General features: G+C 50.5%; 6 protein-coding genes across 6 annotated transcripts; 2 read left to right on the top strand and 4 right to left on the bottom strand.

The window, feature by feature from the left end:
- Positions 1–230: 230 nt before the first annotated feature.
- CI109_101796 (uncharacterized protein) lies at positions 231–1,864 on the top strand (the record flags this gene model as incomplete). The annotated part of the gene is made up of 8 exons (XM_032002273.1): positions 231–321; positions 443–517; positions 574–847; positions 902–1,007; positions 1,075–1,142; positions 1,220–1,329; positions 1,389–1,543; positions 1,613–1,864. 8 exons carry the CDS (start codon positions 231–233, stop codon positions 1,862–1,864), a joined length of 1,131 nt encoding a protein of 376 aa, XP_031863210.1.
- A 252-nt stretch (positions 1,865–2,116) lies between these two features.
- CI109_101795 (uncharacterized protein) lies at positions 2,117–3,612 on the bottom strand (the record flags this gene model as incomplete). Its single annotated transcript, XM_032002274.2, has 4 exons — positions 2,117–2,222; positions 2,348–2,708; positions 2,762–3,092; positions 3,157–3,612. The coding sequence occupies 4 exons, from the start codon at positions 3,610–3,612 to the stop codon at positions 2,117–2,119; spliced, it is 1,254 nt and encodes a 417-aa protein (XP_031863211.2).
- A 265-nt stretch (positions 3,613–3,877) lies between these two features.
- CI109_101794 (uncharacterized protein) lies at positions 3,878–4,447 on the bottom strand (the record flags this gene model as incomplete). Its single annotated transcript, XM_032002275.1, has 4 exons — positions 3,878–3,959; positions 4,031–4,129; positions 4,209–4,319; positions 4,398–4,447. The coding sequence occupies 4 exons, from the start codon at positions 4,445–4,447 to the stop codon at positions 3,878–3,880; spliced, it is 342 nt and encodes a 113-aa protein (XP_031863212.1).
- Positions 4,448–4,724: 277 nt separating this feature from the next.
- On the top strand, positions 4,725–5,986 carry CI109_101793 (aspartate-semialdehyde dehydrogenase; the record flags this gene model as incomplete). The annotated part of the gene is made up of 3 exons (XM_032002276.1): positions 4,725–4,792; positions 4,868–5,097; positions 5,172–5,986. The coding sequence occupies 3 exons, from the start codon at positions 4,725–4,727 to the stop codon at positions 5,984–5,986; spliced, it is 1,113 nt and encodes a 370-aa protein (XP_031863213.1).
- A 170-nt stretch (positions 5,987–6,156) lies between these two features.
- Positions 6,157–11,787, bottom strand: CI109_101792 (uncharacterized protein; the record flags this gene model as incomplete). The annotated part of the gene is made up of 14 exons (XM_032002277.1): positions 6,157–6,165; positions 6,234–6,466; positions 6,558–6,630; positions 6,699–7,592; positions 7,642–7,753; positions 7,812–8,236; positions 8,297–8,483; positions 8,540–9,504; positions 9,554–9,691; positions 9,738–9,795; positions 9,845–9,972; positions 10,029–11,229; positions 11,281–11,563; positions 11,625–11,787. 14 exons carry the CDS (start codon positions 11,785–11,787, stop codon positions 6,157–6,159), a joined length of 4,869 nt encoding a protein of 1,622 aa, XP_031863214.1.
- A 1,376-nt stretch (positions 11,788–13,163) lies between these two features.
- Positions 13,164–15,462, bottom strand: CI109_101791 (uncharacterized protein; the record flags this gene model as incomplete). Its single annotated transcript, XM_032002278.1, has 5 exons — positions 13,164–13,303; positions 13,362–13,431; positions 13,490–14,779; positions 14,832–15,040; positions 15,096–15,462. 5 exons carry the CDS (start codon positions 15,460–15,462, stop codon positions 13,164–13,166), a joined length of 2,076 nt encoding a protein of 691 aa, XP_031863215.1.
- Between the last annotated feature and the right edge of the window lie 548 nt (positions 15,463–16,010).

Genomic DNA, 16,010 nt, shown 5'->3' with positions numbered 1-16,010 from the left:
TGTTTGCACTTTATGATGCTGAGAGATCATCAATCTATTTGTACGGGGAAGCTCTCAGAGATGATACAGGACGATGGCGATGATGTCACGGTTTTAGTTATACGATCGACCAGGCACCGGCTACAGTGTTGCAACATTCGTTCAAAATCGACCATTCTTGTTTCTCTCTTTACGATCTTCTTCTATGGATCAGATATACCAAGCATACTTACACTGCAGAACAGTAAAACATGCTCACACGTAGACTCGCAAGTACCATATCGACAGCTCCGAGGGACTCGTCCCCAAGGAAGATTGTCCTAGTAGGAGCTGGCTTCTTAGGTGAGTAGACGGCTTGAAATCCGTCACTCCTTCCGCCTTGAGCTGGGAGAGGGAGATCGCATCTCTGTACAATCAGATAATTGCGGATGCAAGGTCTCTGCTGACGCCGGAGCCGATGTAGGCTCATATATCGCTCGAGCTCTTGTCGCCGATCCTCGGAACCGGGTCGTATTGGTTTCCCGACATCCCGAAGCTCGTAGGTTACTGCCTTCTACTAGAGAGGACTACGATACTCACTGTATTTACTCTCAGTGCACTCCCGCCTATCTCCTCTTGGGAGTCAGATCCTCCCTCCTCAACCTCTCGATCTTACATCTTCTTCTGCTCCCTCCGATCTTCGAAAGACACTAGAAGGAGCCGCAGCTGTAGTCTCGATGGTGGGACTGCTTACCGGATCCGAGCAAAAGATGATGGAAGTCCAGTATGAAGGTACGAAACGAATAAGCGAAGCTGCAAAGGAATGTGGAGTGAAGAGAGTAGTGGGTATTAGTGCTATAGGAGCGGATGAAGGGGGTGTCACGCCATAGTAGGTCACTCAGCAACCTAGTGCGGAAAGTCGTGGGCTGATAGTTATACGCAGCTGGCGCTCAAAGGCTCTTGGAGAGAAAGCAATCATGGACAATCATCCCAGCGCGACAATTATCAGACCATCGATAGTCTTCGGTCCTGGAGATAGCTTCTTTACAGTAAGTCACAACCCCGCTCATTCCCGACTCCATCTTCGCTTCTTCTGCTGACAATGCCAAATCGTAGCGTTTCGCTACTTTAGCAAAATTCTTGCCGTTCCTACCAGTCTTCGGTGGAGGTCTCGTCCGGTTCCAGTGAGTTACACTCTGCTAATCTATTGTTGTCGCCCAAATCCTGCGCGAGCAACTTCATACTGATGACTGCTTTTCAGACCTGTATACGCTGGAGACGTAGCTCGCGCTGTCGAGATATGCTGTAGGGAGGATGCCGAGGTTGTGAAACAAGTTGGAGGAAGGATCATTGAAACAGGAGGACCGGACGGTAAGCACGATTGCTCTCAACATCAACGCATGGACGAGCTGAGACCTGCTTTCGCTTAGTCTTCACATATCGCGAGATCATGCAGCTCGTCCTGCGGTATTCAAGCTTGGAAGGACGAAGAGCGATCTTGAGTCTGCCATATTGGGTTGGAATGATCCAGGGATTCTTCTTGGAGAAGCTGCCTGAGACAATGTTCACTGTCACACGGGATCAGGTTAGTGGAGCCCTGCCAGACTTCTAGGTCTCAAACTAATTTATGTCCGATGGCTCATCTCGACCACAGATCACACAACTTCGAGAAGACAATATCGTTTCCCCTTCACCACCTCTTTTCTCACTGCCGTTCCAAGACCTGCTCAAATCATTCCCGTCGTCTCTACCCACCTCGTCACCGCCAGGAGATGCAGGCTTGACAAGCGTGTACAAGGCATTACCGACATATCTAGGAGATCAAGGCAGGGTAGAGGGAAAGAGAACTCACGGGAGACGAGGAGCAGATTTCGACGAGGTGAAGAAAATGACAGGCGTGAAGTAAAGGGCGTGACGTTTGTTGATTCAGAAATTCCACACATCGAATGGGATCGAATTGCAGACTGAAATATTCTTGTGACGGACCTTGGAGATGTAGCAAGAACACAATGTACAAACTATGCATATCCAACAACTATATCCTCGAGTATCGGTATGGAGCTTCGAACGCCGCGGCCGAGATGATCACGCCAGGTTGGTTCGCTATAGTCGGGACAGGTGAAGCAGGTAGAAGAAGACCAGACAGAAGGTCGAGCAATCACAATTCTGCGTGCTCGCGGTTTTGTGTTTGCGCAAGCTGACGTTGGTACGACTTGAGGCGTTCGGTGATTCGATCTTCGAGTGTGAGCTCATTTGCTTGATCACTACAAATGTTGGAGAACAGGTCAGAGGCATCGAGCAACCCGGACAAGACATCCTCTTCCCTGTCAAGCTGACTTGACAAGGGAGTAGGAAGGGCCTCGGAGGTGCGGATCGTTTGGTCACTTACTGGACCTTATCGCTCAACTTTCTCATCTCCTCGACAACCCACTGCTCCCTCCTCGCGACCTCTGTCTCCCTTTCCTCTACGTCCCTCTCCCTCGCCTTCTCTCTCGCCTTTCTCTCATCGAGTTTCTCCCATTCGTCTTCCAATACATTCGGATACTCTTCATCGTCACGAGCGTGGCGCACGGAGTGCGAGTTCTTGGATGAAGAACGGTCGAGGTAATACTGACCCTGTGGGGTGGAAGGAGATGCAGCGGGGCATGTGGGACAAGGGATGGCCTTGAGGTGGGTGATTTCAGATTGCAGTCGGTCTCGTAGGAGAAGCGAGTGTGTAAGTGCAGACGTCAAAGCGGTATGGGTGTCATCTGCTCAGGTCATCTTAGCATCAATTCAATATCACCAAAAAAGTATCATTTACCATTGCCCCCATCGCCCATTCTCAAGACCCACACTTCCCTCTCATGTCCTTCACCTTTACTCCTCACTACACTTGCTCCCTCTCCCAGCTCCTCAACAGACCACCACTTCTCCCCTTCTTCACCATACGCGACCGCAGTGTTCCAGAACTTGAGTTGAGGTGCGAGACGGAGGAAGTCTAGCTGCTGCTGCTGGTTGTTCAGTGCGTGGAGTGAGCTGGGAATAGGGTTGTGAGGGTCGAGCGGGGAAATGAGAGCAGACAGCGGGGGAGGGAGGAAAGCGGAGAGCTTATTCAAGAGGTGGAGTTTCTCTTGGACCAGGCGTTCTTGGGTCTGAGAGAAAGAGAGAGTCAAGATCCATCAACTTTCGTGTATAACAAATGCTAAGCTTACTCACCCTCAAAGCCTTGTGTCGACCTGTTAAAGTAGGCAAAGACCCCTTCGGAACTTGCAGCACCAATGCTGTGATGCTCAAGATCAAACTTAACCACAAAAGCGGATGAGGCTTGCGTAATCTGATCGGACCAATCTTCCTTCCTCGATCTTGACCTTGCAAGATAGAGGCAGGCGCCATATCGGGCTCAACTGCAGTCACTGTCGGAGTGGTGGCAGTGGGCTTCTCGAGGTTGATCGTGACTGGTGCTGTTGGAGCCAGAGGGGTCTGAGGTTGAGCAGGGGGATAAGGATGGACGTAGATATTCGGAAGTTGGATGGGGATGGGCTGAGCGGCGCTTCGTTGATGATGGGTTCTTTCAGCGTGGTGGGCTGGATCGTTGTTGGAAGACTGCTCTCCTATGTGAACTTGAGGGTGAGGCGGTTCACCAGTAAGTTTGGCTTGATACAGGTCGTCCATTTTGCAGAACAACAACTGGGAGTGAATGGAAAAATGGAAAGCTTTTTATGATGGAAATGTTGATCAATAATGAGTTTTTGAGCAGATGTTCATCATGGTCAGTGCGCTTGTATCCTTCCTTGCAGGGCGGGGTCAGAGTCGATCAAACGTCGTTGTCGTTGCCTTGTTGTTTCAACGTTTTCAACACCCTGACAAAGGAACTCTTGCAATCGTGTTCCAGGCCCGTGTCAACAATACAACGCATGCATCCATTTTCCCTTTTCATTTATGCTATGGGTGTCTGAGCGTGCTCCGGAGCCAACATCATTTTGGGGAAGATACCAGCGACGATACCAGCGAAAGCCATACTGTGATGGCACACATATCAGTACATATCGACTTTGATTATCAGGAACCTGGGAAAGGACAGCTGACTTACCCAAGAACTACAAGTGGGGAAGTAGCATCTTTTGCTTGTCGGAGGGGTTGTTGGTTAACGAATCCAAAGACCGCCAGAGCGAAAGCTCCCCATGTAATACTACAACGAAGCAAACCAGCATTAGCTTCATACTCGTTTGAAAGATTCGTCACAGCTTTCGTAGCAGAATCACACTCACAAAGGTTGCTTAACGAACATACCCGCACCAGCTGCTGTCATAGCAGTCTGGTTATACCAATCTTTGTATTCTGCCCATTCTGGAGATACGGGAAGGTAGATGGGGACGACTCTGAAGTGGGATAAGTCATCAGCGGGGGATCATCGGCAGTGCACCAGACAGCCGTGGGTGGAAAGAGTCGGGACTTACTTGTCCGACTTGGGGTCCGTCTTGTCGTACACCGGGGCTGAGATTGTCATCTTGATTGAAGGCTTCGGGGTAGTTGATCGATGTGAGAGACGAAGAATGCTTTAGATATCAGCGATAATGAGTGAGCGAGCACCTCATACCGTGATATCGAAAGAACCGCTTCGGGGTTGTCTCCTCGTATTTCAGGGTCCAAAGCCACGTGGTGTGATGATGGTTGTGAGCCAAGATCCCGACTTTTTCAAACTCTCGACTCGGTACAACTGTGACCGTAACTGTCGCTTCTTCTTTCTTACTTCTTCTCACAACATACAACAAAAGTACAACACAATGTCATCAAAATCACACCCCGAGATCAAGGTCGGTATCCTCGGTGCTACCGGTACCGTTGGACAAAGGTGAGTGCGGAAACAGAGCTCCTCTCGCCACTCCTATGAACCTCTCGCTGACATCTCTGTCTCTCCTATACTCAGATTCATCCAACTCCTCGCCAACCACCCTTACTTCAAGATCCACGCGCTTGGAGCCTCTTCCAGATCAGCAGGTCAACAATATTCCAAAATCACAAAATGGAAGTTGAACACTACTATCCCTGAATTCGTTCAGAAGATGGTCGTGCAGGAATGTAAGCCTGATGCGGAGGGCTTTGCCGATTGTGGTGTCGTGTTTAGTGGTTTAGACGCGGATGTCGCGGGTGATATTGGTGAGTCGCATGTACGATCTTTGGACAAGAAAGTGAGAACCGGGCACTGATCTATATCTGTTCCTGTATTGTAGAGGAGGCATTCCGATCTGCCAACTTGATCGTCTACTCTAACGCCAAATCATACCGACGGGATCCTCTCTGTCCACTCATCGTCCCCCTCGTCAACCCTTCCCATCTCGATATCATCCCCCACCAACGATCATCCCTCTCCTTGTCTAAGGGATACATCGTTACCAACGCCAACTGTTCCACCACCGGTCTCGTTGTCCCTCTTGCCGCTTTGGAGAAAGCCTTTGGACCTCTTGAGACCGTCATGGTGACCACGCTCCAAGCGATTTCAGGTGCTGGTTACCCCGGTGTCTCCTCGCTGGACATCTTAGACAATGTCGTTCCTCATATCGGAGGTGAAGAGGAGAAGATTGAATGGGAGACCAACAAGATCTTAGGTGGTCTCAAATCTTCCAACAAGGAATTCGACCTTCACGCCACTGAACAGACCAAACCTATCAACGTTTCAGCGACATGTACTCGAGTTCCAGTAATTGATGGACATACAGGTGTCGTCTCGGTCAAATTCACTCAGAACCCACCTCCATCCATCGAACAGATCGACAAAGCTTTCAGAGAATTCACTTGCGAAGCACAAGATCTCGGTGTTCCCTCAGCTCCTGCTCAAGCTATCGTCGTGCACGATGCACCCGATAGACCTCAACCTCGTCTCGATAGAGATCTCCACAACGGCGCTTGTGTCTCCGTAGGAAGGATCAGAGATTGTCCAGTGTTCGACGTCAAGTTCGTCTGCTTGATCGATAACGTCAGGTTGGGTGCGGCGACAAGTTCCATCATGAACGCGGAGATCGCGGTGGAGAAGGGTTATATCCAGTAGAGCGGATAGCAGAGGGGATATCGTTCTCAGTAGAGACAGGGAGTTTACATGATGACAATGCATAGAACATCTTCTTCCGTTTCCGTTTACTTCATAGCATCATGCAGGACCCAGAATATCTACACAGTAATGTCCGACACGACTAAACAAAGCACAACATCTGTTTTGGATCAGAAACACTAAACGTGTCCGACAAGTCAGCGGATGTACCTTCTTCAGAACACCACCAGGTGGACTTCGCGCTCACCTTCAACAACCTCTTGTCCATTTTAGTCTCTACAGCTCGTTCCAACTGCGCTTTCAACGTCGCAACTTTCGCCTCGGCAGCCATCAACGAGTCTCTCTGGCTCTTACGTTCCTCGGATAAAGTTGACATTTGCGATCTGCGGGCGTCGAGCTCGGCTATGTGATCTTGACATGCGGCAGTGGTGCGTTGTACTTCTTGACGTGCGTCGTCGAGGTGTACTCGGAGTTTTGAGTCTAAGTTGGGGTCAGAGAGATGTTAGCGTGGTTCGGGCGTTGGCTAAAACGGAGGTTGAGGCGATTTTGAAAACTTCAGCAGTACACTCACTCGTTCTGTTTGACTCGCGAAGATCTATTGTCAGGTTGTTCACTTTCACTTTCTCCTCTTGCAGCTTGATCTCCTAAAACGCGCGACATCATCAGCTTTTTCCCCTTCACGTTACACTTGAGCATAAACTCAAGCACTCACGATATCTTTCACCTTCTCCCTCTCCATGCCCAACTCCCTCTTCAAGCCATCCACGTCGTCTGACGAGCTCCTCGCCTCTTCCGTAGACGACTCGCGCCAATGGCCCGTTGACGAGCTGCTTTGTCTGACGCTCGAGAAGTAGTCGTTGGTTGTCGCACCCTCAAGTTTGAGAGGAAGAGGAGGTAACGGTGTTGTAGGCGGTGGACCTTGAGGAGGTATGGCAACAAGCTTCTTGCTATATCTCTGCTCCAATTCTCCATTCCTTTTGCTCAAGTCCAAGTTCGTTGCCATCAACTCAGCATTGACAACTTCCAGTTCTGTCTTGACTTTTTCCAGCTGCTCTTTCGCTCTTGTCAATTCGGTGATCTGCTTCGCATCGATGTTTCGCTGCAAGGCGGATTGATCTCGTACTCGCGAAAGCTCGAAGAGAGCTTGATCCGCTCTCATCTTGAGTTGTCGTCGTTGTTCTTCTCCCTCACTGAGGGAAGATTCCATCTCTTGCGCGATCAAGTCGTTCTCTTCCGCCATAGCTTGCAGTGTTTGCTCGTGGGAGGTCTTCAGCTCAGAAAGGGCTTGATCGTGCTTCTGCTGCAGATCTGCCAGATGCTTTTGGTGATCAGCACCTTGGGTGTCGATGGCGCTTCGTAGTTTGTCCAAAGCCTTGGCAGATTCCTTCTCTAACACGTCAATCGCATGTGCATGCCCGCTGATAATAAGCTGCACTTCTTCAGCGTGTTCTTGTCGGAGTCGATCGATTGTGCCTTGCTGTTCGACTTCCGACATGCTAGGCGTTGAGCTAGGACTAGACGCTGCTCGGCTCTTCTCAGCAATGAGATTGTCGCGCTCCCTCCGCATTGCCTCGAGAGCCTCGGCAGTAGGGTATCCAGACTGGCCCTGCAGTGTCGTTAGCTATTGATCTCAACTGACAGTCGTTGCAACGCACCCTCTCTGCTACTTCCTCCTTCAGACGGTTGTTTGCCTTTTGCAAGTCAGCGATCTGGACGAACTGCTGTTCTATCATTTGTCTCTGTGATGCTTCCTTGTCTTCCATCTCCCTACGAGTAATCAGAATCAACATCCTCGCCCTCATTGCGCGAAATGACGACGACTCACTTCATCAACTCGCGCACTTTCATCTGCGTCTCGTCGATATCTTCTCCATTCTCACTCAGCTTGTTCAGTGAGTTCTTCAACGCCGTAAATCTCTTCTCAGATTTAGGCGACAATCTCCCTACTTCCACCTCTCCTTTCTCTGGCGGTCTCAGTCCATCCGCATCCACAAACGCTCTGTCTGTGTCGGGCAAAGTCACGACGAGTTTGCGCGGCGTCTGAGGACTAGAAGGTAGAGGCACTTCTTGCGGTCGTGTATCAATCTTGATACGTGGTGTTTTTGGTTTTTCTATTGTCGACGACTGCTTATTCGTCGACGCACTGGTTTTACGGGAGGGGATAACGTCGTGCGATCCCTGGAGTCTCTCTTCTAATTGCTGGATATAGGCTTCTCTATCTTTCAACTCTTCATCACGTTCTTCGACGATCTGCATTCGAACCTCGCCGTCAGCCGTACCCTACAATCGCTCCATACACGTCTAACTCACTCGATGCACAAACTTCAGTTCCGCTTCTAAAGAATGAGGCGACCGAAGTGGCTTCGAGGCAGCCTGACTACCCGAAACCGTCGGAGAAGATAACAATAAAGTGTTAGAACGTCCCCACGAAGCCGAAGCGCGTGGCGACAATCCCGAAGATTGCGCAGATGATAGCTCCTGCGAGAGCGATTGAGGCCTGCGCGTGGTGTATGAGCTCATCCGAAGCTTGATATACACATCGCACCGACTCACCTTGTCCTTTTGGAGTCTCCATATCCCCTCCCTCCCCGAAAACCCGATCCCTGACCACCTTTTACTGCGACCGACGAGATAACCGGCATCGACCCTCTTCTCTTCGAAGGAGAAGTAGATGGACTAGGTCCGCGGGGAGTCTGTACTACCGTTCCTGTCTCGCTCGCATCGTCGTCCTCGTTCTGATCAGGCGAAGGTGTAGCTGGTGATATAGGTATCACATCGTCAATTTCCGACTGGACGAGTCTAGCTTCGGACAACTGAGAAGTGAGGTCTGCCACGCGCGATTCGGCATCGGTGTATTTTTCGGAGAGCTCTTTCAGAGCCGCTTTGAGTGCTTCCAACTCGCCCGTTTCATTCGTGTTTGAGTCACCGCTGCTTTGAGGACTTTCCGGAGGAGTAAGCTCCCTCGTAGTGCGTAAGGGAGTTCGGTCCTCGACCACCGTGTTCATCGCTTCGTCTGAATGTTCCGAAGGTGGAGAGACAGGGCCGGTTGTAGTGGAAGCCTGAAGGGATTCCAATCGACTTTGAAGATCCGCCCGGATCGACTTCTCCGCATCGACAGTCTCCAGTAACGATGAACGTTCGTTCGTCTCGAACGTGCTCTTCTCCTCGAGCCGATCCTGAAGCTCCGCTATCCTCCTGTCCCTTTCCTCCAGCTCCTTCAACAAGGCTTTGCTGTCTTTACTTGTGTCAAGCAGAGCTATATGAGCTTCGAGATCTTTATGGGCAGCCTCGCGTCGTTGAGCTTCTCGCTCATGCTTCTCCACCTGCGCTGCGAGAGTAGTAGACAGTGCTTCGGACTTCAGAAGTCGAGCCTCGATCTCGGATGCGTGTTGGGTGAGGGAAGTATTTTCTTCGCGTAAATGGGCAATATCCTTCTTCAGTTCCGTCACGGTTCCTGAGTGTGAATCTTCTTTATCCGAGTGTGCTTTCAGCTTAGCTTCGAGGTCCTGAACGTATGCCTAATAGTAACGTTAGTCCAGCTCAGAGACAGTAGTCCGCTATACTCACTTCGCTGGAGGTGTTACGCTCCGTGAGCTTAGCCAAACGACCTCTCAACTCCGACACGTATGTCTCGTTCTGCGCGTATCGCTCTCGAGTTTCTTGGAGCTCTCGATCTTGCTCCTCGAGCGTCTCGTTCATAGCGGACTGTATAGTTGTCAGATCCACACACGAAGGAAGTGACGTAACTCACAAGTTCCTCTCTCAGTTCGTCAAGCTGCTGGTTCAAAGCCGATACTACCTTTTCATACCTGTAGAGTCAAAGTCAGCATGGCCCTCTCAAGCTTGCAATAGACTCACTCTACGATGACAGGCTCTACCGTCTCGTTGAACTTGCTGAGCGCATCGCCATCGCCAGGCCCACGATTTCTCAATTCGCTGGAAAGTCGCATATTCTCGCTGCACTTTTGCAAGTATCGGTCGTAGAGCTGCGAGATAGTCTCTATCAGCACGATGCCTGAATTATTAAGCCTATATAGCTCACCTCTGTATGCTCCCTCTGCAGCTCCGCCAATCGCTGAATCAACTTCTCACTCTGTCTCAAGTTCTCCTCTGAAGTACTCCCTTTGCCCTCTCCAGCCTCTAATGCCGACAATTGCTTCCTCAGCTTCTGCACCGTACTTTGTAGGTGCTCCACGTCGTCCCAGCCCGCTTCCACCTGATTGATCTTGGACACGTTCCTAATATTCCTGGCTCTCGAAGCATACTTGATTGTGTTGATGGTCTCGCCAATATTCGCTTCGATAGGCGAAACACACGCGATCATCGTGGTTAGAGCGTTACCGCCGATCGAATCTTGTAACATCCGAGTGAGTTTCGAGTCTCTATAAGGGATATGTCCACGAGCTTTGTTTGGATCAGATAAGGTGGAGATGACGTTTCCTAATGCCGACAGACCACTGTTGATGGAGATACCCTCCTTCATTCGATCTCCCTGCGCAGCGGTACGCTTCAATCGTTCTGAACCTGCTAAATCGACCATGTTGAATTTACTCGTCAAAATGACATATTCGTCTCCTCCGCCGCCACCGTTACCCAACGGCGCACCCAACATCATCGAAGCAGGCCGAGAAGGTGCCATCCGTCCGAAACTGCTGGGCGGACCACCGCGCGGGGTAGACGGAGTCGGTGATCTCGTGCTCGCTGCACTTGATGCGCCAGGGAAGCCGATTGTCGAAGATGGCCGTCTCAATTGTCGTGTGGGTGTCTCGCTTCGAGATGGCGTTGGTAAAGCGACTGCACCCGATCTCTTCTTCTGGACCAGAGTCAAAGAGAAGATCGCATGACTTCTCGAACTGCTCGCGTTCATTGTCGTTTCACCCGTCTTCCTTCTCTCCGAACCCTCTTGAAGCAAGTTCATCACCTCTGCAAGAGTCTTCACCTTGACTTCTCTCACTCCAGCCCAGACTATCCGCCCATCTCGCTCTTCTCGAATGGTGATGGCCACCCCTGTGCCGGATAAGAGATCGATGATTTCCTCGTTGTAGAGTTCCAGGAAGCTCAGTCGACATTCCCATGACGATCCCGTACCAGACTGTTGTCGTATCTCCTCTGCACGTTCGAAGATGGCCTGGACCGTACGAGGAATAAGACCCGTTCGAGGGGTGAAGTCGGTGCCGTGATAATCGACGTCTTCACCTGTTGTACCCATGGAATACGATTTACCGGAACTTGTCTGTCCATACCTGTGTGGATTGTCAACGATGATATCTACAGACAATAGAAGCTCCACCTACGCTAGGAAGGTAACGTTGTGCCCCTTCACGAACTCATCCACGGTCTCTCTCGCCGTCACGTCATACAGCTCGGTCTGCCCCGCCTCTTCTCCTAGCACATGATCGAAGGTGAATGTAGGGTGACGTTTGCTACCACTACCCATCGATCCTGTACCATGACCAGCAAGTGTTGCGGGATCGACGTCGAGTCGTACTTCTGCTTGGGATGTTGGGTGAACGAGAACAGAGCGGAAGCGTGGGGGTACGTTGGGGTCTTCGGGATATGATGGTCGGATACGTAGGACTGTATGCGAGGCGTCTGTTCAGTTTGCAGAGCCATATAGAATTGGATAGCGACTACTCACCTACTCGGACATTCCTGCTGTCCGGAGTAGAGCTCTCTCCAATTGTGCTTCCCGCATCGCTAACCTGTCTTATCCTCGCTTGACCAGCGGAAGAGTGGGGTCGTGGAATTGTAGATGGGGAGAGTGGACCGGGCGATGCCATGGACAAGCGTTTGGATGCCATGGTAGAAGTGAGTCGAACTTGTGTTTAGCGATATATATGTTCAGGTGGACGTTGATGTAGTGGCTGTTCTCGAGACGGTTACAGTCAGATATATGAAGGCTTTGTTACAATGTGAAGCAGGTCGAGGCGAGGAAGGAAGGTAAAGAGGAGATCCGATTGTGATGGAAGGGTGGGGCACACTTCTACAACGATAAAGAAACGTACTCACCCTAATATAGACACGCTTTGACCACCGCGTTGCTGCTACTTCCCAAGCCTTGTTGTCTGCTTCCTTGGTCTTCCTCCTATGTATACAAATAGCCCAGAGGATTCGCGGGGTATATTCGAGATAGATGCGATACCGCGAAAGATGGGAAGGAGCACAGAGAGGAGAGGAAGGAACAACTTGTCAGCTTTCAGGAGACGATACAATCAACCAAAGGGATGGCGATGCTGGGTCCGTGCAGAATATGTGGAGGAGGAAGAGGGGACAATGCTCACCTTGGTTGACGACCAGATTTTGGGACACACAACGGACAAGGACAAGGTCCGTGCGTGATCTCACGTGAGTGAGTGAGTGTTTGTGTATGTGTATGTGTGCGGTGAGGTGATCGGGTCCAAACAAGGTGAGCGTTGATGTATGTTTCTGTGATGTAATGTTTTAACGACTGTTGTTGTATTTCGGTGTTGGGCCGAATCTCAATATAGGGTATGTCTAAAGTCGTTCTCCTTCTCCTCCGTGTGAATTGTCCGCTTGGTCTCTATTATCTACTTTGAGCAGAGCTTGATCTTGGGAATGGTAACAGATTCCCAGTAAGGTCGATAAGAATAAATGTCCAAAATCCAATAACCCTCCCACCTTTCCAGGTGAGAGGACCTATCCCGCTCAAGCACAAGCACGCATCGCGCGTCTGTCCTTCTTGGTTCCTCCTCGTTATTCCGAAACACAAATGTTGATAACAAGGTACAGTCGAAAGTGTTCTGTGAGTTGTGACAACAATAACAACAACAACAAATACGAGTATTGTGGGTTTACGTTTTACCGAAGCGACGAGGAACCAAACTATGATATCGAAACAGTCAGTCAGTTACGCTTCAGGGAATTTCAATCATCCACCCACTACGCCTCTGCCAACCATTCCGAGGCGAATTGCACTCTGGTGACTAAGCAGAGATACTACAAGTGCATAGCAGAGGAAATTGGTACATCATCTAAAAAGTACATGTACACTTGTGAAAGATAGCTTGATTCGAAAAAGAGTTGTGCTAGTCACGATACTTGTACACCATCCTGATCTCCGACGTTCCCCAACCAGGGCCAAAATGATAATCAAAAACGAACACACATCTAAACAAACACAACAGTCTCGACCCCAAAAGACGCTGCTCATGCCAACCTACAACGCGGATTCACCCATGAAGGGGCCCTGGGCCCCTATCAGCCGTCGCTTCACACCATCCACCCATTTGTGATGTTGCTCGTCGCCGTCACCGAGGAACATTTGCTTCGCGTCGTCAACTGAAAGGTGCATTTTGCCTGCAAAAATCGATGATTTAGATAAGACTACATTCTCACAACACACCGCAGAACTCACCATCTTTGACCGACGCCTTGGCACGCATTTGGGCACACAGATCGTCGATGACAAGGTGATCAACAATTTTCTATATCACGGATATCAGTACTATGTCCACAATTTACAGCATCCATCTCTCCACTCACGTCATTTTGCATTCCCAGCCTGACCCACATGTCGGAAGGTTGAATGATCGTGCCATCGCTATCAACAATGTGTACGATGTCGCACTCTCGTTTGCCAGGACCGAATGTGCCAACTTCAGTTCCAAGCCTTTCAAGTGGTCCGATTGATCCGGACACGCTGGTAGGATGTGACGAGTTTGATCCGGTGGATTCTGGAGATCCGGTGGCAGACTTGTCGTTTGATGATTGCGGTGATTGCGAGTTGGAAACGGGGTTGAGGGGAGAGGGAGACATGTTGAGGTAGTTGCCTGGGCTGAACGCGTTCAGGGAGCCGTTCGGGAGGGTGAACGCAGCTGATGGCGAGTTGTTGCCAAAGATCTGTTGTAGTTGTGCGTTGAAAGCATCGTCTTCCGCAGTGAGATCGGCCGTTGTATCTTGAGCGGGCTGATCTCCCGTCAAAGAGGCAAGGAAATCGTTCATGCTGTTATCAGTGATGTCGGCCCAGTTGGTAGTGGCGTTGTTCTCGGCGGCAGTGTCTCTGAATGCGAATCGATTGAAGTCGGTATTCGGTTGGGCGGGTGTGCTGAGGTTGACACCAGCGTTCGCGAAAGACATGAATTCAGGTTGAGAAGTGAGGAGAGTGAATGGACTAGGTGGATTGTTCGGTTGCTGCGCTTGTGACTGGGGTGGAAGCTGGTTCTGGGTGTTTTGCTGTTGCGGTTGATTTTGGTTGACAAGGCCAGCACCGACGCCGTTGGGATACAGGCTGGCCCAGAGCGCATTGATATCGGACTGGTCGCTGGCTGGTGGTGAGACGGAGGGAGAAGATGTCGATGTGGAGCTGAATGAATTGCTGTCGGTCGATTGCTGCTTTTGCTGTGGTTGCAGAGGATACGATGCAGGTCGCCCTCCAAGTGCAAACGCGTTGAATGAGTTCCCCGCGAACAGACTGGGAGGATTGGTGTCTCGTGTACTGCCAATCGACACCAAGGACTCGGGGCTGTCGACATTAGAAGCGGATGAGCCACGATGTGACAGTCTTGGAACATCGTTGATGCTCATCAGACTGTCATCGGTATTGGTATGTTGTGGGGAAGGAGGCTTGGGAGCCTGCCGTTGAGGTGCGCTGAAAGCGGAAGTAGTAGGTGTGTTGGTACCATTGGTACCACTGACGGGCATCGTGAAGGTGAAGGCGGATTGCTTGAGAGCGACATTTTCTTCTTGCAATCGCTTGAGGATACCACGCAGGTTCTCGTTCTCGACGCTCGCTCCGAATGACTTGGCCTCGAGTTCCGCGACCTTGGCTTCGAGCTGCAATGATATCAGTCAGAGTGAAAGGATCGATAGGCGAGATGCTACGTACATCCTTGACTTTCGCCTCTCGCCTTTCTCGGAAAGCTTTTTGTGCCGCTCGGTTCTGCTCCTTCCTCCTCGCTGCCTTATTAGGCTCCTTGCCCGGTCTGCCATCTTCATTCCCACCGGACGACTTCCGTCCGCCTTTCTTGCCACTCTTGTCGTTCCCATGCTGTCTCTTGTCTTCGTGACCAGATGGGGAGCCGTCTGACTCGGATTCTGGGTAGAGAAATGCATTAGATTGAGACGCTTTCGATAACGTGGGATGACTCACCTTCATCATCTTCTTCATCGCCGTCGTTCTCTCTGACATGTGCGGCTGGACCCGCCTTTCGCTTGTTTCCCGCAGTGCTGTTCTTCCTTTTCAACTTTGTTTCTCTGTCCGGGGTGACCGAGTCCGAGTCCTCTGATACACTGAGATGTCCTGCATCGTTGTTTGACTTCTCGGGGGATACTGACGGAAGGGAAGGGGGAGTGTCTTCGGGAGTGTCCCTGCCTGGGACTGGCATGGAGAAGAATGCGGAAGGGGGAAGGGAGGTAGGGTTCTTGTTTCCATCGAGATCGTCGGAAGCAGTGTCTCCCGAGAAAGATCCGAGGTAGTTGATGAAGGCGGTGGTGTTGGGTGAGAAAGCTGATTCCATGGTGGCGATGTAAAGCTATGTGTACAATCGGTTGACTGATGGGTGATCAAATGGGAAGGGTAAACGGGTCAAGCACGTTTGGATCCTTTTGACAAAATGTTCAACTCCGTGTCCTGCGGTGCTATGACCCGCAATATGTGTTCACCGAGGAAGCGCCTTTGGTCCTAAAATTGATGTGTTTGAATGAGAAGAGAGAAGGCGATGCTTAGAGTTGCGGATTGAGTTGTTGAGATGTAATGTCAAAGTCGGGAGAGAGAAATTAGACGTGTGGCCCAGTTGCCGAGGCCGAGGAGAGAGGTACGTTATGTGCCTTTTCGATATGACAGTGGTGTCTGTTAGGAGATGTTCGGCCTTCCGGGGGTCGTGATGGTATGGAATGTGACGACGTGTGAAAGGATATATATTGGTTACAATAAGGTGAATGTACTGGTATAATTTCCACAATGGATCGCCGCTGTATTGACTGACTGTGCTGCGCCGAGTGATAATAGTAGTAATGGTAGTAGTTGTGATGGTGCTTTCCACGATGATCTCTCTATCTCTCTCTC

This window comes from Kwoniella shandongensis, chromosome 3 (assembly GCF_008629635.2).
Source record: "Kwoniella shandongensis chromosome 3, complete sequence".
NCBI classification, from domain to species: domain Eukaryota; kingdom Fungi; phylum Basidiomycota; class Tremellomycetes; order Tremellales; family Cryptococcaceae; genus Kwoniella; species Kwoniella shandongensis.
This window is presented reverse-complemented; position numbering and strand designations above follow the sequence as displayed.